Genomic DNA, 25,804 nt, shown 5'->3' with positions numbered 1-25,804 from the left:
TACAAAGAGGATTACTGATGTTTAACTGTCTATAAATATGATGAACATTTTTAATTTGATCGCTTAATCATTACCATATACGTAAAGTAAATGACTGATAGTGTATGTTTCAAGGTAAAACCCTTTAATTTTCAAGGTCACCCTCTATATTCTTTGCTTAATATGCTTCAAACAATAAAAAACTATTTTAAAAACATACTCATATTCATACAAGATACTCATAAAACAAAAGGTGATAAAATGTATCATTATTTAGATTATGAATGTTTTGTAACCTATCTAAATTTTTGGTTCAATGAGAATTTGAAATTTACTTGGTGGATGTTTACGTAAATTTGCAAAATTCTATTATGATATTGTAACTTTACACTTAAACGAACTCGCCGAAAAAAATCACAGCATTGCACAATATACGTGGCAATTCATCTCTTGGTTTTAAATTTCGGTAAACAAGGTAGGCGTAGATTTAAATGTTCGACTTCAGTGCTCATATACACTGTGTTACACAGATGTAATGTATATCGATTATGCAGGGACTTCCTGGTTAAAATGGAAAATATTCAAAGGTTACAGGAATAACGTTGACTTGAAAGTAAGTTTTTTATTAAGTTCATTTAGAAACATTCATCAAAGACGGAATCAATATATTTTTCGATAGATCTTACGAGTCTTACGAAGTGAGCTATTTAACGTACGTGAAGATACGTTAGTATTATACAAGTTTTTGACCAGTAATTGATAGTACGGGTATATCAGGACTTTCCTTTTGTGTCTGTTATAGCAAAAACGTAGGCTGAACTGAAATCATCCATTTACTTAGGATGTAAATATGAATGAAAATGGCCCTTGTTTACCTTTCGTTTTACTTTCACTTTCAGTGTACATAATGTAGAGGAGGTAACGTGATACAATAGGTAAAGTCTTAAATTATTTCTTGCAGTCATTAATGTATCTTTCTGCAATAACCGGTCACTTAAGATTTGTAGTGATGTGTAAGATATCATATACGTCTCAACTGCAACACAACCCACTCAATGATGTTTGTAGAAAAAACCCGTCATTTTATCAATTTTTTTTGTTTAAATCATCGTATTTTGTTTTCACATAGAACGATTTAGATCGGACAGGAATACCCGAACAAAATAGTTCACAAGATTTATATTAAAGTTTAACTCAAAAGCATATGCGTTATACAGTTACATATATATAAACATTAGAGAACTAGCATATATAATGATAATAAAAAAACGAAATTCGATAATATAAACAATTCAGCCGATCGCTTACCAAATAATAAAAAAAAGTATTCACATTTCTTTCATTCACACAAAATTTGCTAAGTAAATCATTATTTTTGCGAATTAAGGAAATCATAAAAACAATAAAAGGATGGAATTTAATAAAAAAAAAAAGAAAAGGATATAGCACAACTAAAATTTGTCCACCCAAAACAAACAAAACATCAAAAAAATAGTCACGATTCCAGTAAAAAAACTGATTATACATAAAAGAGCGGAAGTTTTCAAGTGTTTTATGGTACCTCGTAATGTATACCACTGTCGATAAGTTGTTTTGATCACGAGCTTACATTAGTAACTATTAACACCATTACAGTAATTGTAATCACTCTAACTTTAGCATTTAATTTGAAGGTATATGGGAGGCAGTTGCAGCAATTGCTTCAGCAGATTTTCCTTTCGGAGACAAGCAGGCGGCATTGAACATGGTTTTAATATTCCGAATGTATACCAGGTAGAGGACGAGGAAGAGGAGTGTGCAAAGACGCCATCATGGCTGTCATTTGTTGACCAAGAGGGCGCTGAAGGAGATAATGTGTTCGTGGACGAGAGATGTTTTATATGCCTTGAAGATTACAACGAACAACAAAACTTACCACGAATTCTTCCCTGTGGTCATATTGTATGTAACAAATGCCTCATTGAGCTTGGAAGATCTACAGTATTCACAAAAATAAAATGCCCACAAGACCGGCATAGTTTTAAGATAAAAAAGAGACATATGCCAGGTAATTTAATATATACAGTATTATGCTTTTTATAAGTATAGTGCTACACTCCAAGCATTCAAGACCTTTCTATAAATTAGGTTTAAATAATAATAATGATATTGATATTTAAGATGTAACGTTTTCTGAATTTTGCTTTTTATTAGAAGCTCAATCGAGAGAAATCTCCGACCTTGAATCCACAGTTTCGCTGTCAGTTGGATCAGGTTTGTTCTTACCTGGAGTTAACCATGCGGCAATAAACCCATTGTATAATCTGGATTTTCAACCCGGAGTGGATATTGCGTCAAACATTAATACAGATGCCATGGATTCATCAACCTCAGTTCAACAATCCAACTCGATCAAATCGAATTCAAGTTCAATAATGAACATTTCAATCCAGGGGAATTATTCAATTAGCAATTCCTCATCAAATTTTTCATGGAGAAACCCAAAGTATGTGATGAGAAAACGTCTCCCTGACGTGCCACGACTTAACGGTGTGTATGATGACGTTCCATTTTATGAGCCTCCTCCAGATTATCCGATAAATGACGAAGACTACGAGTAAACTTTTTTAATCTATACATGTATGTATAAATGTGTATACAAGTATGTTTTTATTTAATAACATTGTCATCATAAGACTGACTCTTGCCAAATAATACGTGTATTGATTTCATATCTTTAAACTAAATATTTATCATAAAACAAAAATCTTGAGAATTCTAAAAGGGTAATCTAAAAAAATTAACTGTTGGTTAGAAAAGCCTTAGATGTAGAATGTCAAAGAGGTAAATAGATTGTGCAGAAATATGACGTCTCTCTAAATATTACATTATTTGAAAATTAATCTTTATTACCAATGTTATATATTCAAGTATTATTTTACTTCAGTATAACATATTTAATGGAAGTACAATTGTTTTTTGGTACCAAAATTTACTGGAATCACTTTTCCCCAAACAAGTTTTAGATCATTTATTTATTGTTACATTTATTGTACAAATTATGTTATAAATATTTGTTACTGGTATTGCTCATACAAATACAAAATATCGTAAATGTTCCATCTCTTGTTTTTATGAGTAATCTCTGGGTTCATTTTATTCATTAAAACGCATTTCAAATTAACATCGAAAAGGAAATAACTTCCATTATTTTTCAGTCATTTCATTCACATGTGAAATATTGGAGGTGATATTAGTGCTTTATTTAGGAACTTGTACATAAGCAGGATGAATTCAGTGTATGTTGAATTGTAAGACTTATATATAATAGATATCGTAAAAATTGGAACCTGTCATTATCATCGAAACATAAACTGAACTTATAAACTACACCATACAATCATAAATATCTCCAATTCAGGACTATGTTTAAATATGTTACCTGAATATTAAGTAACTGTTTTACTCTAATAAAGAGTTCTACATCACAATTTACTTGACAATTACAAACGAAAGACCAACCCCCCCCCCAAAAAAAAAAAAAACCCCAACTAATCAAAGAAAAAAACCCCTATAAGATTACTTCAACTATGTCAAATGGATATAAAACCTGTTGACTTCGAAATGTTGGTCTAAGGTTTCCACAAAGATAACACGTTAGCGGGGCATAATGTTACAGAAGTTTAAAAAACCTATAGGGACTTAGATATGCTCGAACTCAAAATAGCCTTGTGAACAGCAGACAAGACTAAATCTTCTCCAAGTCATTAAATGTGCTCTAAAGTAAAATAGTCATCGGTTCCCCTTCCAGCTGACTTATAGTCATCGTTCAAACTATGGTGATTACTATAATCGCTCATTATCATCGCGTGACCATTTTTTGTTGCTGCGCATGCGTGATCATATGTATCCCCATCCTGAGTTTCCTCTTCCTCGTTCAGATAGTTGTACACATCGTCCGTGACAGTCACTGTATTTTGTTGTCCTGACGTGTTGCTGTATTCCGGCGATCTTTCTGATAGTGTGAGAGGAGACACGTTCAAAACTTGCCTCTGTAACATCGTTGTTAAAGTTAAACATCAGTCGACGTTTAAAAAGGTGTCAAGGTTGTTTTTTTAATCAACCGTTTATTTATATTCATAATGATAAAACATTAAACTGCAATTTGATTAAAAAATATCAGTTGTGTTGATATATTAATGCTACCTGCTTATCCTGTTGAATGTTGTCTTTATCTCTGTCTCTATTGTGTGTTTTCTTCTTTGCAAACATTAATCGTGGATCCGAACTGGAACGAAACATTTTTTTAATGCAGGATGAATTCATTTTCCGACTTAATACATTTTGACATTTTGAAATGATTCAAATAAGTGCACTTTTAATGATTACCAGTTTTGGAAATGGGAAGGAAACTTTCTATACATAACAAAACCAATGACTGTTGATATTATCAAACCGAGAAATAGTCCCCCGAACAATGCTCCGAATATAGATCCGATGTTTTTTCTTGGTGATTCTGAATTTGACAGTGACATATCATCATTACAAAAACGGTTCTTTTAACGGAAGTTAGAAGCCGTACAATGACATTAAAAAAGAAAAAAAAAAAACAATAAAAATTTGATAATATAGTTATTTTTATATTATTCTATGTTTATGATAAACATCGATCAGATCGCTAAACGTAAATATGCTTTGAAAGTAGTGTTACCTAAACATGCAATTGATATTCAGAAAAAGGGGAACGCATTACTAACATTGCACATCCTTCGAAATATGTTAATGATGAAGACAGAAATAAAAATAACAAACATTTTTAAAAAGATTAATCTAAACGTTTAATTCTGCAAAAATAAGAACAATAAAATGGACAAATATTACCATTGTTTTCAGTTTGTGTACCAGCCAGGTCGCCATTTGGATAACCTGAGAAAAATATAAATGTTAATATGTGTAAATTGTCAAAAGTTGGCTGAGTTCAGTTTATTCGATAGTGTGGGTTTCCGTCTCCATTCCCAGATTCGTCATTAAATAAGTTTAAACTGTTGTATATTCGGTATTTACCAAAGCTAAAAATGTCATTTAATAACTGTGTGTTGATATACATTGGAAATACAAATATTTGTTTTTGAAAAAAAAAATGCGATTGTGTTTGGTGCGGTGGGAGTAGAATGCAGATCATATCTATATAGAATATAGCAGTTCCGTTGCGGATGAAGATATTAATATGCTATTTTTTTTTATCTAACGCAGCTAAAATTATTCGGTATTTTTTGTTGAAAAGGGAACTATTTGCATTTATCTATAAAAAAAATCTGTAAAAATCAAAATAACAATAATGCTAACTAGATCTCGTTACGAATAACGAGTAGGTCTTTCGTCCGATTTTGTTTTATATGATACGATGAAATATCGATACTCTCTGCCAAATCTGAGATTCTGGTGAACTAGGCTTTTTGTATCGAGACATAAAACGAACGAACGAAAGTGATTAATGAAAATAAAAGCTGGTTTTATTATTATTATTTTGTTTTATAAATTTTCCTAGTGTACATCACTGTTTATCATGCTAGATAAAACACCAAAGGCAATCGGTTAAACTTGTTAAAAACTCTTCTGGTGAGTACCAGAAGTGACGGTTGACAAAATAAAACCCGTTAAACACATCTTCAACCAATTGTCTATCATTCATAAAAGTTCGTGTCTCAATCACTTACAATGACTAAAATCTCGCGGGTATCAAATTTGTTAAAAGGATTGGTACCTAAGATGTTTGATATTACTCACCAGAAATAGAATATGTTTGCTTATTTAACGTATATACATGTAAGATCGTGTAATGATATACCGGAATTCATTCCATGTAAAAAAAAAATAAGGAAAACAATATTTTAAGTGCTTCCGGTGACGACCGGAAGTGACGACAATTCAAACAAAAAAATGTAAACACAGATACATACTTAGGGCTATCATTCCACAAAGTTTGGTTGTTCAAGTCATCACCGTTTTTTGAGATCTCGTGGAGTCATTGTTTTTTTTTTGTCTCTTGACAAGAAACGGACAAACGGAAATGCTCAGTGAAAATAAAAAAGTTAGTATTTTTTGAACAATTCGGCACTTGTACTTTATTGTTTATCAATTTTACTAAAATTGTCAAAGAAAAACAGTTAAACTTTCAAACAGCTAGATTTGTTCGAACCTTTCCGGTGAGGTCCGGAAGTGACGGTTGACAAAATAAAGCGGTTCAACGCATTTTCTATCAAATGTCTTTTTTCTTTATAAGTTTCGTGTATTGATCACTTGACTTTATGAGATCTCGTGGGTAAAACATTTATTAAAAAAACGCTTTCTGAGATATTTGAGATATCTAACCGGAAGTAGAATTTTTTGTTTTTATTTAACATCGGTTACATAACATATGTAAGGATTATTACTTATATTTCAATTTCATATGAATCAAATTAAATGCAAAAGAAAAAATAAATTTTGAAGTGCTTCCGGTGACGACTGGAAGTTATGACGAACAAAACAAAAAAGTTTAAAAACATCTACAACTAAAGGTCTATAAACCTACAAAGTCTGAATGCTCAAGTTCTTATCATTTTTGAGATCTCAATGTCACAAGCTTTTTGTCGCGGGACAGGAAACGGACGACAGGAAATGAACGTTGAAAAATGAAAAATGGATACGTGAGACATAATTTTTTTCTATCACTTTTGAAAATATTAAGAAAATCTATTGAGCCATTTCTGAACGAGTATTCCTTTTAATGGAATGATCGGCAATAAAGATATATAGATAGCTAGAAGCAATCAACATGATCAGTTTGTTGTAAAATAATTAAAAAAGTACTGTATTTTTACAATATATAGAATATTTTGAATCTGTACACCATAATTTCATCATTATAAACCGTCAACAAATTTAATTTTGAAATAAATTTGGGGAAAGCCGTTCGTAAACTCCTTGTCTAGTTTTATATTTTTAACATAATTCTTAAATGTTAATGTATCTTCTTTTTCTTTTTCTTCTTCAGAATACTAAGTATGGATCTTCACGTAACACGTATACAAAGAAAGAGTTGTATTAAAATAATTTAATGCGACTGAAAAACATTGAATGCCATCATAACTTGCTATTGAGGTCGCATTATAACGTAACCTTGTTTATAAATCAATCCGTCTTCTTAGCTACTATTATGCAACATCAGTAAATCGAGGTCAGTTCATAGAGCATCTTCTTATGATCAAGGTCACTTCATCGAGGTCAACTGCATTACTGAATTAATTTTTCGATCGATATTCTTACGCGTGAGACAAGATGTGCATTCTTGAATTAACAGGTCGAACTGTATTTTATGAATGTTTGCATCTCTTAATGTAAATAAATTGAAATAAAACTGAGTAAAATGTTATATAGGTACTAAACCAAAGCTTTTATAAGAACTACTTATGCAAGCGGAATGTGTGCGCACGTGGAAGCATTTGCCGGATGCCTCATATGGACACAACAGTGATCGGCCGAAGCCGATCACAAAAATCGTGTGTGCACAAAAGGGGAACAAAATTCGTACCAAAATTTCGAGCCATAGTGAGCTCTTAAGAATGGCACCACTGGCGTAAAACAAAAATAATAGGCACAACTTCAGACTATTGTCTACCTATCCTGAAAATTTCATATTCATATCTCTGATAGTTTTCGAGATCAAGCGCGAACACAAAATGGGTCGTAAAAGTTACAAAATCAGCGATAAATCAGTAACACAAGTGACGACGGCAAAAATATTAAAAACAAAATAAATTCAGATCACATCCAATCATCTGTGAAAAAATGGTGTAACTCATTTGGATAGTTTCCGAGAAATCGCTAGCTGCAATAATGTAGCCCGGCTCTCCCGATTTTTTTTTTTTTTTGGGAGAGGGCTACAACTCCATAGGATCTCCGTAATGGTGCACGTGCGGGAGTGATTCACTCCCGCAACGATTTTGTCTCAAATCGTATATAAATGACGATAACATCTGCATTTCTCACCTTAACTCAAATATTGTAGATGTCTATGGCATAAATTAATCCAAAAATATCAGGTATAGGTCATATATCGGTTATTTTTCGTGTATGTCAACAACGTAAGTTGAATTTGTCCGCCATGTTTACTGACCTTGACCGGTTTTATTTTGAGACAGCCAATGAGAATTTAGGAGCGGATCTTGAACTGAATATAGGAATTCCCCTATTTTAAACATAATTAACGCGGTAAATATGAATTTTTCATTACATACCAGTTCCTTAAATGATGTTTTAGTGATAGAACGAGGTTAGATAAATTATTTACAGTGACATTCACGTTATCAAGCCCATCAAAACTCCAAGCGTAAATCCCATAAAATCACGCGAGAACTGTCATGGCTGCTCAAAAAGACGACTGGTAAACATGCTGATGTGTTTTATCTGGTTTTGATTTATATACGGTTAGTTTGTTCAACCTGAATTAAAAAATCATTTTATCTAAAGGAAGTCAAATATAAAATCGATCTTTTCAGACCGAAGTCAGTCGCATTAAAAATTTAATTTTGCACCATTACGAAGATCCTATGGAATTGTAGCCCTCTCCAGTAAACATCAGATATAAAAAATCGGAGAGGGCTACATTATTGCAGCTAAGAAATCGCGTGCACAAAATTTGTGGAAAAAAAAAACGACTAGACGCTCGTTGCAAGCAACAAGAGGTCTCCCGTTTCAATACACATTAAATGGGCTATCGGGACAGTTTCTTTCATTTATCAACACCTTTTCAAATGCCAGAAAGCCCCTTTAAGGATTTCAACAGACATATCTTAAGATTAGGAAAGGGCGCTGTTACTGTGATTTTAATAAAATTCAAATAATGTTGAAGATTTCTGAGGTACATAAATATCGTAGGAAAGTTTACATTCAAAACCATGTTGGAACAAGCGGTTGTGATCCTGTACGGGTATTTATCGTGCTTTTACCTTTCTGACTCGGGGCCTCAAATTTCAGCACTAGAGATATTCGTACGTTAGAGAGAGAGAGAGAGAGAGAGAGAGAGAGAGAGAGAGAGAGAGAGAGAGAGAGAGAGAGAGAGAGAGAGTTCATAGTGTTTTATGGTGTTCAGGAAATCAAAATATAAGCATACATGTATGTCAATAAACGCATGTTATTGTATACATGCATGCACGTATCTATATATGTGAATAAATACTAATCAGTCCTCTTTTTAAAGCGCTAAGCATAGCTCAGCGCTTTATTGTCGTTAGACTTCTATTTCCGGTGCAAGGAATAACTGCCCTCTATGAGCAGAAATATACATCATTTAAACTGGTAAGAGGTATAGGGAACCAGTTATCTGGGTGACGGAAATGGCCGAGTAGATACGATTGGTTTGCGGGGCTTACGTACATCAGCACGGGATGCTACGCAGTGATGAAAAAATATAGTGCGTATTCAGAAGCTAAAATATAGAAAAATAAAATCGATTCTTTGCAAGAAAATGTCAAAAACTGTGATAAATTACTGTTCAAAAGGTATAATTTGTGATTTTAACATATCTTTTTTCAGGCAAGTATCCATATACAAGTCGTGTTCAGCTTTAATTCACATCATCTTCAGAAAGTAACATACGAGGGTCAATCAAAAAATACGAAGACTTTTGTCATAGTTATGTTACTTAACGTCGTATCATTACTAAATTTGGTATACATAATTTAGCAATAGTTTCAAAGAATTTGCAAGGAAAAAAGTTAATTAATTTCTTTATTTCTAAGAATTATTTAGAGTTTAATCCTGCAAAAATGAGGTCACGGCGCACGGTCAAAATTTGTGTTATGTCAACAATAAACCATATAATGTTGAAAGTAATATCTCTATAAATTGGGCATAAAACCAAATAATATTGAAACTTCAAATGTAGTATAGTCATGGTATTCTATGTACCAAATAATGATGGGATATATTGTTTTGTCGAACAGATATTAGTAACTAAAGACATATAGTCCTCTTTAGAGCTGACTGAAAACATCGACGTCGCCGGACGTCACGGCGCAACAACAAGTACAAATAAAATGGATCTAACTCAGGAAAAAGCCGATAGAAGCTGTGAAAATGCTCAATGGTGCAAAAAATAAGTCAACAATTATTTGCAAGTTTGTGTTCAACTGTAATAAATTTTGTGAGGGTGGTGGTCATTGTATTTTGAATATAAAACAGTCCGAAAGAGAGTAGAATATCTGTAAATATTTGGTCAAAAAATAAGTAACGTAAATCGACGTTCAGGGTTATCCTTACTGTAAACTAAGAAATACACGGTAAGAAAATGAAAACTTTAATGAACTAACTTATGATTCTCGAACAAATGTGTGCAAATAAGATGTTAAGTGGTTCAGTGCCATTTTAAATTGGAAGGAGAAAGGCACAAGAGACTTAGCATGATATAAAAATGGGGTATATCTATAAACTGTGCATGTTTAATCTTGACGTCATGTTTTGAACGTTACCGTGCGCCGTGGTGACAAAACATGTTGCTTTTAAAAAGGGGTAACAAAAATACCGTTTCATCAAATGGACTAAAACTTCGCATATCAATAACATAAGTGTCGGTGCAAAGATTAATCTGTTAAGAATGACTTTCATGAAAAACATATGATAGACAGCCACATTGTCTTCGTATTTTTTGATTGACCCTCGTACATTTAAAGAAATCTGGCCTTAGATACTTTAAATTGATATTCATTAAACATAAACCAAAATTTCAATAAGGCTCATTTCCGCCTACGCTTGCACACAGTAAATTTTCTTAGAACCAAGCTAGGTTAGCGCTTTTCAGTACTTTCAGTACTTTGATTTACTTAAAACGTGGGTGCATTGCATAGCATTTACATAGTCATTGGATGGCGGCATTTGTTTGATGCCGGAAAAGCGACCAAGCCCCCTCTATTGCGATTGTTCTGCAGGGGTACTTCAGAGGCACGTCTTTGATGCTGGCGATGTGAAAAGCGTTTGAATTTAGCGAACTGCTGACAAAAACTAGCTATCTATTTGTACTGAAAGAAAGCCGCTACTATTTTTAATTCATAATCAGAATAAAAAGAAAAAGATCAAAATACATCATTTTAAAGATAAAATTGTTAAAAAAAACACAATTAAGAATAAAAATAAATGTTTCTGCTTTCTTCCGGTGACGACCGGAAGTGACGGCGGACGTTCGGATTTGCGAAATGCAGCTCAGCTGAAGAATAACAATCATCACTGAAATTTTGATACAGAGAGAGAGAGAGAGAGAGAGAGAGAGAGAGAGAGAGAGAGAGAGAGAGAGAGAGAGAGAAGCTAGGCAGTAAGATTACTGAATTTTTAATCCAATAATATTCCCAAAAATTGACTTACATTGCCTGACATTCACTGTACATTAACTGTACATTAACTGTACCCCCTCAACCCCTCACTGACCTCTGTATCCCACTATACAGTTATAATGAAGCACTGTAACCCCACTGTATGGCACTGTACAGGGAACCGAGCAGCATTGCACCCCACTGTACGCCCCTGTACCATTAATTTGAAAAAACAAATCTTTCTCAAAATCTTCAGTATGATTTTTTCTTCGATATTCATTTCTATTATGATAATCATAGCATTAACAGTTCGTACATACAGAAGAATGCATTCAGTCAATATGTTTTATCATTTACTTATTTTTATTGTTATTGAATGTTTCGATCACAAAATAATGATACTGTGGTTTCATCAATATTCGTTGAATACCAATTTTCGTGGATTTCGTTGTTAAGTCAATCCACGAAATTAAATGTTCATTGAAGTGCAATTTCAACTAACATTTTGTATTGATAGGATCATTGGCCACGAATTTACGTATCCTTGCAGGCACGTAGCATCGTTTTTGAAAGTGGGGGGGCCAGACCCATCCAAAAAATCTTGACAAGCAAAAAAAAAAAATAAATAAGGGAAATTTCAAGTTTCCAAAAATCTTCAAAATCCTAATCCGTGGGGGGGGGGGGGGGGGGGGGGGGGGGGGGGGGGGTAGACACAACTATGCTTCCAAAAAAAAATTCTTCCCTACCAAAATTTTTTTTCCTCAAAATCATGAAATTCCTAATCCGTGGGGGGGGGGGGGGGGGGTTACTTCAATTTCACTACTCATTTCCTTATTTTCATTTCAATTTTTTTTACTAACTTCCAAAAAAGTGGGGGGGCCAACTCCATTATAATCCATTTTTTTAATATGTAAATTTTAAAAAATTTGTTGCTGCGAGAAAAAGTGGGGGGGCCTGGCCCCCCCTGATGCTACGTGCCTGCCTTGAAACTGTGATATTTAGAAAATCCACGAAAATTGATACCCACGAAAATTAATGAAACCACAGTATATTCTTTAACAGGCATGTATCACCATTTTTGAAAGTGGGGGACAGACTCATTTAAAGATCTTGACGAGCAAAAAAAAAATCCTAATCTGTGAGGGGGTTACGTAGTCCGTAATATACCTATAACTTCAATTACTTTTTGAAATGTGATTTCTGCAGGAAAAGAGGGGGGGGGGGGGAAGGTGCGGCAGCACCCTCCCCCAAGATCCTACATGCCTGTATAAGACTAGCTAGAAGATGAATATTTGAATTTAACATGTTGAATCTGATTTTTAAAAAGTTCATGAATTTTATTTAAGTATGCTATTTCGTAAACTGTCATAATTAAGACCGTGGAACATTAACTGACAAGATTGGAAGTATATAGCTTACGTCAATTTCACCTATTTGAAATGGGCGGGAACAAATTGACGCGGACGTCTGATAAAACATTGGATTGTTTTATAAGAAGCATATTTTCAATCCACTTCAGCATTTCTAAATTGTTATGTAAGTTAATAATAAAAAACTCAAAACGTTTTATTTCAACAATAATTTGGGAAGATCCCCATCCTAGTCTGAAATCAAGTGGGGGCATTGTTGAAACGTGGTTTATTCCCAAAAGAGAATAATTAATTTTAATTCAAATTTAATAAATTAATATTATACCCAGATGAAAATTTTCGCTATGTTAATTTATTCGGATAAGCACGTTCATTTTTTTTTATCTAGCTATACACTTACAAAAAACATCACTTATATCGACATGTTGAAGATTTCTGCGGTACGTAAATATCGTAGGAAAGTTTACATTCAAAAGTGTGTTGGAACAAGCGGTTGTTGGCGGTTGTGATGCTGTACAGGTATGTATCGTGCTTTTATATTTCTGACTTGGGGCCTCACATTTCAGCACTTCGTACGTGAAAGAGAGAGAGAGAGAGAGAGAGAGAGAGAGAGAGAGAGTTTTATAGTGTTCAGGAAATCTATATATAAGCAACAAATGTCAATAAACGCATATACTAGTATACATGCATGCACGTTTTTATATATGTGAATAAATTCTAATCAGTCCTCCTTTTTAAGCCAGGTAGAATATTTAAAACGTGGGTGCATTGCTAAATGTGTGTGCATACAGTCATTGAGATGGCTGCATTTCTTTGATGCCGGTAAAGCGACCCATCCAACTCTACTGCGCTCGTACTGGAGGGGTACTTCAGCGGCACGTCTTTGATGCCGGTGTAATAAAGAATAATGACCCCCGTAGAATAATGACCGGGGGTCATTTTTCGACGTTGAATAATGACCCCCCTAGCTGAAGAATAATTGGATTTTTCTGAAGAAAAATGACCCCGATAAAAAAATGACCCCCCCCCCCGTAAACATGAATAGAAATTGGTTACTCCGTATCCAAGATATGACTTTGAAATTACTTAATTGTTCACTCTGTTCAACTGATCTTGAAGTTATAGACACCGAACTTGTAAATAATCGCTGTATATAGTTTTTCACATCCGTAGCAAGCACACCCAAAACACTCTTACATTGCCACAAATTGATTGTTAACAGATACGTTACTTCTATTGTCGACATACGGCGGGAAATGACGCAAATAAAGAAAAATTCATACACAATGAGGATATTGTGAGATAATTAACGAACAATAATCATGAAAAAATAACTGTTGTAATGATATCAGCAATATTCATTGGTGAATGAATTGTCAATCGAAGAATGATACATGTGTATATCTTTATGGAAAAAGACTAAGGAGGCAGGTAACGTAGGAATATGGATACTTCTTTTTTACATTTCTTTGGGAAAGTGATTTTTTAAAAAATCATTCTGCGTTAGTTTTGTTTTCTTCTACGTAATACATGAACATCAACATTCTAAACATTTGTAGTAATGTTGTTTTGTGATCATGAGTAGACTTTATTCTTTTAGAGCAAATTTGTGAAGAATACCTGACTATAGTAAATCTTAATAGATAATAAACACTGATCGATTATAATAAGAAAAGATTGTTTCTAAAAGCGTTGATAAGAGGTTAGGGCCCATGTTAGGGGTTTATATTCCGCTTGATTTTGATCACACGATCTTTATTGTATCCAAAGTTACCAATGCTCATACAAACTATTGAAGCATTAATCATCTTGATATTAAGTATGCCGAGGATAAAGTAAAATATATTTTCTGTACGAGTACCCTCAGTACTTTGACGATTTTTCTTATTGGCCGTTAACCTCTACTGGCGTAATGGCTGCTGTCAGTGCCTACTAACTTCAACTTGGTTATAATGCCTAACAGTGGAGTAAACTTTTCATAATTTTGGTTTCATCATTAATTCTGGGTAATGAACTTGTATGTACCCAGCAGTTTGTATTGTGGAAATCCTCATTGCAAGTATAATTCATAAATAATATGAAGAATATAGAAGATGCGACGGCGAAGCGCGAAGATGCGAAGACGAAAGTGTTGAGTTAAGTGCGAAGAAGTGATACTACTATCGCTTCTTTGCCTTTGCAACCTCGCACTCTCGCCTTCGAATCTTCGTGCTTTCGCCTTTGTAGCTCACCGAGACGAAGTCAATGGGAGCATATGCTATACCCCCGGCGTCGGCGTCCGGAGCTGGTTAAAGTTTTAGTTGCAGCTCCTGTATCTAAGCTATTACTTGTCCTCTCTTCACCAAAAGTGCATGGATAATGTATCTGAACCTACTGAATCTCGTTCCTAACCTTCAGATGCTGGAGGAGGTTAAGGTTTTTGGGGCAGATTAAAGTTCTTGTTGCAGTTGCCCTTTAATAGCAATATCTAAGTTACTGCTGGTCCGTACTTCACCAAACTTGCATGGATGGTGTGTCTTATGATACTGATGCACCAGACAGGCTTGAGTGCTGAATCTGAGCTATAGGTTTTGGATCCTGGAGGAGGTTAAGGTTTTTGGAGCTGGTTAAAGTTTTTGTTGCAGGTGCCCTTTAATGATTATATCTTAGTGACTACTGGACTTCATTAAACTTGTATGGATGGTGCGTCTTATGATACTGATGCACCTGACAGGCTTGACTGCTGAGTCTGAGCCATAGGTTTCGGATGCTGGATAATGAAGTTTTTTGGAACAGGTAACATGTTTAATAGATAATAGTACTTTTTCAAACTTGCACAGCTGATTAAACTGTAATATGAATGAATCGCAGAGGTAACTTCAGATGCAGAGCTTGATCTCCATTATTAAGGATGCTCAAAATATATATCTTAGTTATTGCAGGACCTAACTTCACCTAACCTGAATGGGTGGTGTGTCTTATGATACAGATGCACCTGACAGGCATGGATGCTGAATCAGAGCCATAGGTTGGAGATGCTGGAGGAGGTAAAAGGTTTAATTGCTGGGGCCCTCTGATGATGATATGTTAGTTGACTGGTCCTAACTTCACCAATCTTGCTGATACTGATGCACCTGACAGGCTTGAATGCTGATTCAGAGCCATAGGTTTATGATTCTTGATGAGGTTTAGTTTTTTGGAACAGGTCACATGTTTTATAGATAATAGCTTGCATAGTTGATGTAACTATATTATAAATGAAACGCAGAGGTTGCTTTTGATGCAGAGCCTGATCTCCATTATCAAGGATGCTAGAGAAATCTCCTACCTCACTCAAACCTGCTTGAAAGATAGATGTGGTTGTTGTTAAATGATGTAACATGATTCCTATGATATAGTATTGTATGATTTGAAACACTATTGTTTAATAGGATACAATATAATACTATATGTTATATTGTAAAACGTTATATGATACGATGAAATATTGTATCAATGTTTATGCCCCCCTTCGAAGAAGGGAGGGCATATTGCTTTGCTGCTGTCGGTCTGTCGGTCGGTCCACCAACAGTTTCCGTTCACTTTCTTCGCAGAGGATGAACATATTGAAATGAAATTTGGTATACGTTTTATCATGATAATATCTAGGTCAAGTTCGATATTAGGTACGATCGAGCAATTTTCGACAGAGCTATGGCCCTTGGACGTAGAAAAATTCCAGTTATTTGCAGTTTCCGCTCATTTTCTTCGCAGAGGATCAATATATTGGAATGAAATTTTGTAAACAGGTTAATCATGATAGTATCTTGGTCACGTTCGATATTGGGTACGATCGAGCAATTTTCGACAGAGTTATACCCCTTGGACATAGAAGAATTTCAGTTATTTGCAGTTCATTTTCTTTGTGGATGTTTCCAAGGGAGGGGGGGGGCATAAGTGTTTTACAAACATATCTTGTTTTTATATTTTATGATATGATATTGTATCATGATATTGTTATGTATATTATTGATAAATATGATACAATATTGAATAATATTATATTGTATATTCTATGATATTGTATCATACAGTATTGTGTTATGATATTGGTTTCTGTAATATAGAATCATATAACATGAAATTGTATATATGATGTTGTAATATTATAAAATATTGTATCATACGATATTGTATAATATGATATTGGTTTAAATGATATATTATCATATCACATGAAATTGTATTTTATGATATTTTAATATATGTTATTGTATCATATGCTACAATGTGTATAATATGATTGTATTATATGATATTTTACTTTATCCCATGATATTGTATCATTTGATATGATACAATGTTGTATCAAATTATATTGTATTATATAAAACAATATCAGATTATGTATCAAATATGATACAGTATCATACAATACAATACTATAATATTTACATTAACTTTCTCTCCCTCTATTAAACCACATTGGTTGATTTGAGTGATATTTACGCACAACACAGAAGACCCAATCACCAAATCCGTGTATGAATACATTTAGTATTCCTTCAGTATTTCTCGAAGAACAAGAACTGACTCTTCTCGCGACTTCAGACCGGATAACGACCTGATATTTTACTTACGCTGATAAATATTTCATTGATGTAAATATATTTCGACAGTTAAATGAATTCAATTTATTAATTTCCTAGTTTACCAAGAGTAAATTTATTAAATTACAGATAGAAAAATAAAATTGTATTATTAGAATTTAAAACGCTGTGCACTATTTTTGTCAGCATATTTCGGCTGTTCCGTTAATTTCGCATTACTCGTTGAATAAGACAGAGCTTTTTAAAAAATAAATCATACGTATGTATTTGCGGGAAGGAAATACATGTTTAAAAACGTCAATATCAGCATTGATTCATTATTTTTTGAAAGATGAAGTCTTATAACTGCAACGATGAGTGAAAACAAATTTTCATAACGCGCTAGCGCGCATTGTACAATTTGTATGCATACCGCTGCAGTTATGTGACCACATCTTTCAAAAAATAATGTTTGAATGCTTAATTATACAATATAATATCAAATGTTTCAATGTTATGATGTATTATTGCAATATGATATAAATAATTGTTTCATATAATACTATATTGTATTATGTTTTATGATATTCTATTATTTGATTAAATACAATTATAATGTATAACACTATACAATGTCATATCATACGCTATAATATCAGATCTCACAATTTTTTACGGTATTTTATGGTAGTATATGATATATATTGTAAGTATGATAGGATGCAATTTAAATTATATATTATTGTATTGATTAACATATGAACATATGATTATCATACAATTTTTTAACAGATGATATACGATATTGTGTCAAAACAGAATCCATGAATATCCAAGATCATAAAGGATTGTTTTCATATAATATGATAAAGGTGGTCTCATAAAGGTGATGCCTCGTTTCGGTGAGCTTTGTAGTCTGTGATTACGTATGTTTTATAATTGCGGAGCTCTCCATCGTTTCAAGGGTTCCGAGGCATATTTTGGAATTTTTTTTTCTTTTTTATAAAATTAATAAAATTATCCAGGGGGAAAGGGTCCGGACTTCCTCTAGCACCCGTTTTACGTACTGCGTAAAATTATTAATATTGAATTTTCCGGGGGGCGGACCCCCTCTCCCCCTCTAGATCCATGCATGAGCAAGGCGTGTCGCATTATGAAATTAGAATGTAACTGTGTTTGGTCCACGGTAAAGAGACGCTGGTAAGTGACAGGAGTTTAGAAGTGCATATGTACACATTATGGCGGACATTAAATTTTGTGTGGAGTAGATAATGATTAGGCATAGCCATTACTGGTAAACATATATGTTACTTGTACACATCAAAATATTTATAAACATTCATAGTAAGCGCGATGGCCTAGCGCATTCGTACCAATAATAGCATGGATTAATCGGAAAACGTTGGCGAGTACGGTGCCTGTATTAAATTCTATCTAATCGACCGAGACTTGCTGAATGCAATTAAAAAAGGCGAAAATGCAAAGATGCGAAGGCCAGAGTACAACGTTGGGAAGGTGCGATAGTAGTATCGCTCCTTCGCCTTCGCACCTTTGCACTTTAGGCATCACATCTTCGCGCTTCGTCGTCGCACCTCGTACTTTTGCACCTTCGCCTTCGCACTATCGCCTTTGCAACTTAGGTCGAAGTGGCCCTATCGGAACACCATAGATATATGTAAATAACAGTGCGACATTTCAGTCCGGACATGACAAGGTCCGGGCTTTTCGCTACCATTTCCGTTGGACATAGCTTACTTTTGTTTATATATCTTAGTGGGACATTTTACTTTGATCCTATCATGTCAGCATGAATGTACACATTGCTCTAGTTTTCTTATAATTGTCTCTCAAATATCAAAATCCCATGGGATTTTGGTGGGATTTTTCATCCCATCTCAAACCCCACCAAAATCCCATGGGAGAAAAAGAACTGTGGGATAAATCGTCCCATGTGGGAGAAAAAATCCCATAATTGTTAAAAGGTGGGATTAATTCTCCCATATAGGACAAAAAATCCCACAAAATAAAGAAAATGGGATATATCCCATGATTTTTCACATAGGATAAATGTTCCCATATATCACAGATATTTTTCTCATGATTTCTCATAATAAATTATTTTCTTTTGTTATTTCACCTTAATTTGCACATAACATTAAACTCTGTCTCATAGTAATTGATTGGATCAAGAACTGTACAAACATTTCATGTTTTCATCTGATATTAATCTTTTAAAGGCATGTGAGAATGTATTGTGTTGATTTTCCAAAATACTGTAGGTGCATGTTTGCTATAAAATGCAGATTCTAATCCTCAATTAATAGTTATTATTTGGTTCTTCATTTTTAATCCATCTAATTAGACTTTCTTGTTATCTATCTCTTAAGAACATATAATTTCATTACATATTATATAGCTCTTTCTTGTAATTACCATAGGCACTTCCCACCTAAAATCAGTGTATAAAAAATCCATCCCGAAAAGAGATGAATATTTGGCACAATGATGTATAGATGGTGAGCCGGTCCTACTAAACAGAGAACTCTAAAGAACTCTAGAGAACTCTAGAGAACTCTATATTATATAAATAAATAAAGCCTATAAATGTCATTTTTGTGTGTTTTAGAATAAAGTAACACATACTGTACCATAATTAATTTAAAAAAAATAATTTTATTAACTGGATTCTTGAAAAAAAAGAAAAAATACTTCGGCGAAGTAATATCTAAACATCGATCCCGATGTAAATAACACCGCCGCAAATAGCTTTTTATTGAGATACGATAGGATGGAAAAACGCTTGATTAGATGACATATCCAAAAAAAAAAAAACCAAATAACAATAAAGATAAAGGTGAAATAAAATCAATTATTGACAATAGGAAAAATATGTTGATCAATGTGTATTTAATAATTAATTATCACTTTGTCTTATATATATGAATATCTTAGTAATTTTATTTTCCGGCAATAATTGAAAAAAAAGAGGGTTTATTGTTTTAGGTATATTCATGTTTTTTATTAAACGTAACTAGAAATTAAATGCTCATAACATTAATTGCCTTTTATCTGGTCGGAATTAAAACCTTCCCGCCCATTTTAAATAAACACGATGCAATTATATACAAGCCGTATGAACCATTATAACTAATAATCGGCGTTTCTGTGCTTGATCTCTAAATTTTTAATTATTACTTGTTTACAGGGGACAGCGAACTTGGTTTTCTTTTACACCAAGCCATGGATAACATCAAAGGAAAATTTGCTAAAATTCGTCATTATCGTCTCATCATCAGGAAGATGAAAGAACCAGTCAGTATAAAAAGTGTAGATTTTCGCATCTACGATGTCAGTTTTTCCTTACTTATAGTATACGTTAAGCTGATTTTTCATTATTCATCAATAATGAGGTAATTAAATTTTGAATAAAATTTGAATAAAGGTATATACTATGCAATTTTTTTTTCAGTGCAGATTTGATGTCGGGAAAAGCAATTCGTAATTTTGTTTCCTAAATTTCCGCTTATAATTTTCTTAAAATGTAAACTTTTACAAAGTTTAATTTTTCATATATTTATTTTTAATAAATGGAAAATTGAGTATATCTAGATCTAATCTCAGCAAATTTACGAATTGCCCAGGTATAGTATAACATGTACGGATACCTAACGGTGACAACTAAGTACATGTCTTTATTTACTTTCACATGTATATACACCTCCTTTCATATCTGTGTCTGAGTTCCTTCGGGGGCTTCTGGGAGGAGTTAATGCTGGACATTCGGGGGAGACTGCAATATAACTGTATATGTTATATGAAGTCTTCACCCATTGCACATATGTCCTAACTCCCAGCCGGGTATTACAAAGAAAGGAGACTAACGTGCTAGGCCCCCTTACTAACATTGGGGAATATGTAAATTGCATATTTTGAATTTGCCTTGTAAATATAAATAAGAATCTGCACAATTGCCCCACATATAGAATCTGTCAAAATAAATGCTGAAATTACTTCTAAATGAAATAAAAAAAATTTGTTAGGAAAAATAGCGTAAATGATATCACGCTCCTTTGAGATTATAGATACCGAAAATGTAGTAAGAGGTTATTTTGGATTTGTCTTGCATTACAACTGCAAACATTCCCAGAACGAAAACTTTTTATTTTCATTTCATTATTTGGTGTTTTAGATTAGTATATTATATCTGTACGATGGTTGTTAGAAAAGTTCGCGGACAAGTGATTTACGGCAAAATTACTGTGTTCTTTGTAGGATGACGCATGTTTCATTAAAAGACTACCTGTTGCATGATAGTTTAAACGCAAAGCGAATGTCCGAGGGCAAATCTTCAATCTATCCAGATGATTGTGGTTCCTGGCAACAGGGAAAAAACGTCACAAAGGCAGAATTCTTCTTGAAAACCCAGACAGGATATCAAAGTGTAAAAAAAGACAAAACAGGGACCTATTTTAGATTGCTGAAAGGAAAAAAGATGCCTCTGTCACCCCAGCCACATGAAGAACAAGTTATCACAGTGAAGCGGAAATATTCAACATTGGCCAGAGAACAGCGATTCAGAAAAAGAGTTACTTGGTTCGAGTCCGATCCGTTTCCAGAAATTGCTTTTGCTGAGTATATCGGGCCTTATCCGACTCAAAATCCCAGTATCCATGGTAATTCAAAGAGTAACAAGCCTTACCAACGACTGAGCGTGCGTCAGAAAGAGGAGGTCATAGCAAGCAGTTTAGACAAAAATCAAGCACCCAGAGAAATAAAAGATGAGATCCATGCACACATCCCGGAAGAGCCAATAACTCTTAAAACGGCCAGAAACGCAAGGTACAATTATTTGAAACAAAAAAATCCGCAAGACAAACAAAATCTGGCTGATGACATTATCACAGTCCTGAACAAATGCTATGAAGACACTTCCTTTGTTCGAGAAGTACTAACATCAACCAAAAACAAACCCCCGAATGTGATTTTATATTCAGAAGAACAGATGATGTCACTTAGAACCTCCATTAAAAACGGGTGCATCATTGGAATTGACCGAACATTTAACGTTGGATCCTGCTACCTAACAGTTACTACCTTTAAGAACAAAAGCATACTTAAAAACGAGACTGGGGAACCGCCGATAATGTTAGGACCAATGTATTTGCATTGGGATGGATCCTACCACACGTATCAAAGGTTTCTTTCACACCTTCAGAGTGCATTGCGTGATATCGAACAGAAGATAATATTTGGAACAGACGGAGAAAAAGCACTATCAAATGCAATCAAGACATGCTTTCCTACTGCCATTCACACACTCTACACGCGACATTTGAAAGAAAACTTAATTCACAATCTGAAAAATGTTCTTGCTCATCCAGAAATCCAGCCCATTATCAACGCGATTTTTTGCAGAACATCAGGACTTCTTACCCTGGAATGCGATGCGTCATACGAAGAAAAAGAAAACGAAATTAAAGAAAACAATATTCCATATTTAAACTCTTTTTTGGCAAAGATAAGGCGCGAAATTTATGATCAAAGGAAGCAGTCAAACTTTACTATCCCAAAACTATGGACAAACAACAACAACGAGTCCTACAACAACATTATTAAATTAAAAACAGATTGGAAAATAATGAAACTCCCGGCTTTAATAGATCTCTTACGAGAACTTGATGTATTACAGACCCGGAACATTCGTGATGCGTTGCATTCTAGGGGAGATTTTAAGATCTCGGTTCAAGCTGAAATTTTGAAGGTTCCCAACGAAGTATGGATAAATTTAACCGAAGAGCAGAGACAGAGACGTCTTTTCAGACTTTTGAATTTCCTGTTACCTACAGCATCTATCACCTCATCCGACGGGAGTTTGACAATTCCAAAAGTGTCAAACATAGCAAAAAAGCCAGGACAAACAAAAAGAGTGAAGTCATGCAAGACAAAAACGGTAACGAAGAAAATGAGAGTATAATAGAAAAGAGAATAAACAAAAAGAAGTTGAGAAGATAAAAAAAAAGACATAAACAAACCAAAAAAAAAAAAAAATTAAAAAAAAAAAAAAATGGACCCTGAAGTAGAACCACGTCCACGTCGTGGGGTCTGGAAACATTCATTATGAATGGCCAAGAGTTCTACAATTTAAATTCAACTAATTTAAATTTCTGAACTTACATAATTTTAAATATTAACCTACAATATAACAAATAATATACAGCCCCTCCCTCCAAAAAAAGTAAACAAAAAAATCAAAAAACAAAATCAAAATCAAATACAAAAAAAAAAAAAAAAAAATCAAAAAAAAAAAATAAAAAAAAAAAAAATAAAAAAAATATGGACCCTGAAGTAGAACCACGTCCACGTCGTGGGGTCTGGAAACATTCACATTTTGAATGGCCAAGAGTTCTACGATTTTTTTTTTCATTTAAATTCTGAGATTTCCTTTTTAAAACATTCATATGTATTATGTTCGGATAAATGATCGGGATCGATATTCTGAAAATAAAGAATCGATCATTGAAATAGCAAAAATCCTGTATAATGAGTTTATATCCATTTTTTATAAAAATTCTTTCGATAAAAAATTAATAAAACATGTATCCTTACTGAAAAATATACAAATAAATAATTTTAACTCATTAATTATTTAAAAAACACTAGAGTTCTCTAGAGTTCTCTAAAGTTCTCTAGAGTTCTCTGTTTAGTAGTACCCATGGTGAGCGTTTAACAGGTGCGGTTCTTTACCTCAGCAGATAAGAATGACCTTTGTTGTTGTGCAGTACTAATGCAACGCTTAAAAAATACCTTATGCAGATTGTAAGCAACCAAATGTTTACCCAATGATGACGTTTTTTTCATATCTAATGCTCATAAACTTCATGTAGTCATTTCTCAACTCTGATGATCAGACTAATGTTCCCAGTGATGTTCCTAGTTTCCATCTTGGACACAGACCACAATTATTTTCCCCTCTTATTCCTTTATACAAAAATAAATCATATAAAAAATTCCACCGGCTCAAATGAGTTCAAATACAGCATACCTATAGAATGACACTAGTCCAACAGCATATCCAAACTACAGGAAAATCAATCGAGAGGGGACTGAGATATGGCCCCTAAAATAACCCCTACCATGAAAAATTCACTTTCACTTTGGAATTTGTGTAAACATTGGCCTCTTTACACCCTTTCTATTGCGCCTGTAAAGATAATTTTTCTAAAAATTTTCCTGTCTGTATTTTTTTTCAAACCTTCTTCTTTCCATCCATGCCATTAAAGGAACCAAATTCGACCATTTAGTACCCCTAGGAATTTTTGAAATAATACATACATTTTTAGAATGGAACTACTTGCGTCAATGAGCACGGGGTAAAAATAGTGGTATGTGACCTCTTGGAGTGTAATAATTATGTTGAATTACGAACCCGATTGTTAAATACCCCCCCCCCCCCCTTTAAAAGAATTCGGAATACTAAGACAATCTCATATCATGTTTCATGGAGTCAGGTGCACAGAACAAGAACCATATCACCACATCGTCAATAACGGCGATTGTCTACGCCGCATTGTTACCCATTGAACGGATTTTTTTTTAAATAAAAGAGAGTAAAATATAACATTTGGGAAAAAAATGTTTTATATTGACTTCAAAATCATGCTAAAATAACTGTATCAAGTTTTGTAGTTTAATTAAGTCATTAAAGTGAGACTGTTTGGGTTTTTTTTTCAATGTGATTGTTGTTGTTTTGATACATGTAAGAAGGTAACAAGACTTCAAATTGTCGCTAAGTTTAATAAATTTAACAAACGCTATTTCTATAGGTTGGTTGCACCGAGCTCAGCTTGAGCGAGTTTCTGTACTTGTGTATATTACCTGCAAACAGTAGATCAAATAAGTGTATTTTAAAAATACATGCACATACATAGTACAGAAGACCAAAGGTGGCAATGTTGCAAACATCAACCCGTAATTATAAATTGCCAGACTGTCACCTTGATTAATATTCTTACCCCTAGGTGGTTCGTATTGTATATACATGTAATTATATCCCCGGATGTTTAAGACTTGTTACCTGTAATTAAATCCGCGATGTACGGTTCTAGGATAACACAAAAGTGAAATTTTTGTTTAAAATTCAATTTACTGGTTACAATATTATTTCCCTATAAATTAAATTATAAATGAATTAATCATTTTCCAAATGTTTCATTTTTTGAAATCTCTCTCTCTCTCTCTCTCTCTCTCTCTCTCTCTCTCTCATTATTTGCTTGCTTAAGTACTGCTTTAAAGTATACCAGGGACAAACGGTATCTAGACTATCTACATGTATAGTGCGGTCAATTTTTGATATAATGGAGATCTATGTGTAAAAACATCCTGAAAATTTTACTGCGGTCGCATCACAGGGGCATCGTATCCGCTCTACACTCTATGACATATATATAATAATACACAAGGGAAGAATCGAAAGTAGCACACGATTTGTAAACAATGTCAAAAAACAACTTACTTCACAAAAGTTACGCAAATCCTCGCACACAATGTTGCAAATGTTGTCAAAAAACACGTTCATACTCAAATA

General features: G+C 33.7%; 1 protein-coding gene and 1 long non-coding RNA gene across 3 annotated transcripts in view; one reads left to right on the top strand and one right to left on the bottom strand.

Moving 5' to 3' along the window:
• Window positions 1-434: 434 nt before the first annotated feature.
• LOC117682570 (uncharacterized) lies at window positions 435-3,077 on the top strand. 2 transcript variants are annotated; one of them, XR_004596905.2, is made up of 4 exons: window positions 441-592; window positions 879-914; window positions 1,653-2,026; window positions 2,173-3,077. It is a non-coding gene; the product is annotated as an uncharacterized lncRNA (long non-coding RNA). The 2 variants fall into 2 exon arrangements; XR_010712735.1 differs by lacking the exon at window positions 879-914 and having other exon boundaries at window positions 435-592.
• Window positions 3,078-3,230: 153 nt separating this feature from the next.
• LOC105327419 (uncharacterized) overlaps window positions 3,231-25,804 on the bottom strand; it is a 63,421-nt gene continuing 40,847 nt past the window's right edge. Inside the window, exons 5-8 of the mRNA XM_066081171.1 lie at window positions 4,840-4,884; window positions 4,348-4,474; window positions 4,165-4,246; window positions 3,231-4,010 (exon numbers count right to left, since the gene is read on the bottom strand). Coding sequence (XP_065937243.1) covers window positions 3,726-4,010; window positions 4,165-4,246; window positions 4,348-4,474; window positions 4,840-4,884 — 539 coding nt within the window. The 3' untranslated portion in view covers window positions 3,231-3,725. The remainder of the gene's footprint in view (window positions 4,011-4,164; window positions 4,247-4,347; window positions 4,475-4,839; window positions 4,885-25,804) is intronic.

This window comes from Magallana gigas, chromosome 4, assembly GCF_963853765.1.
Source record: "Magallana gigas chromosome 4, xbMagGiga1.1, whole genome shotgun sequence".
Lineage (NCBI taxonomy): Eukaryota > Metazoa > Mollusca > Bivalvia > Ostreida > Ostreidae > Magallana > Magallana gigas.
This window is presented reverse-complemented; position numbering and strand designations above follow the sequence as displayed.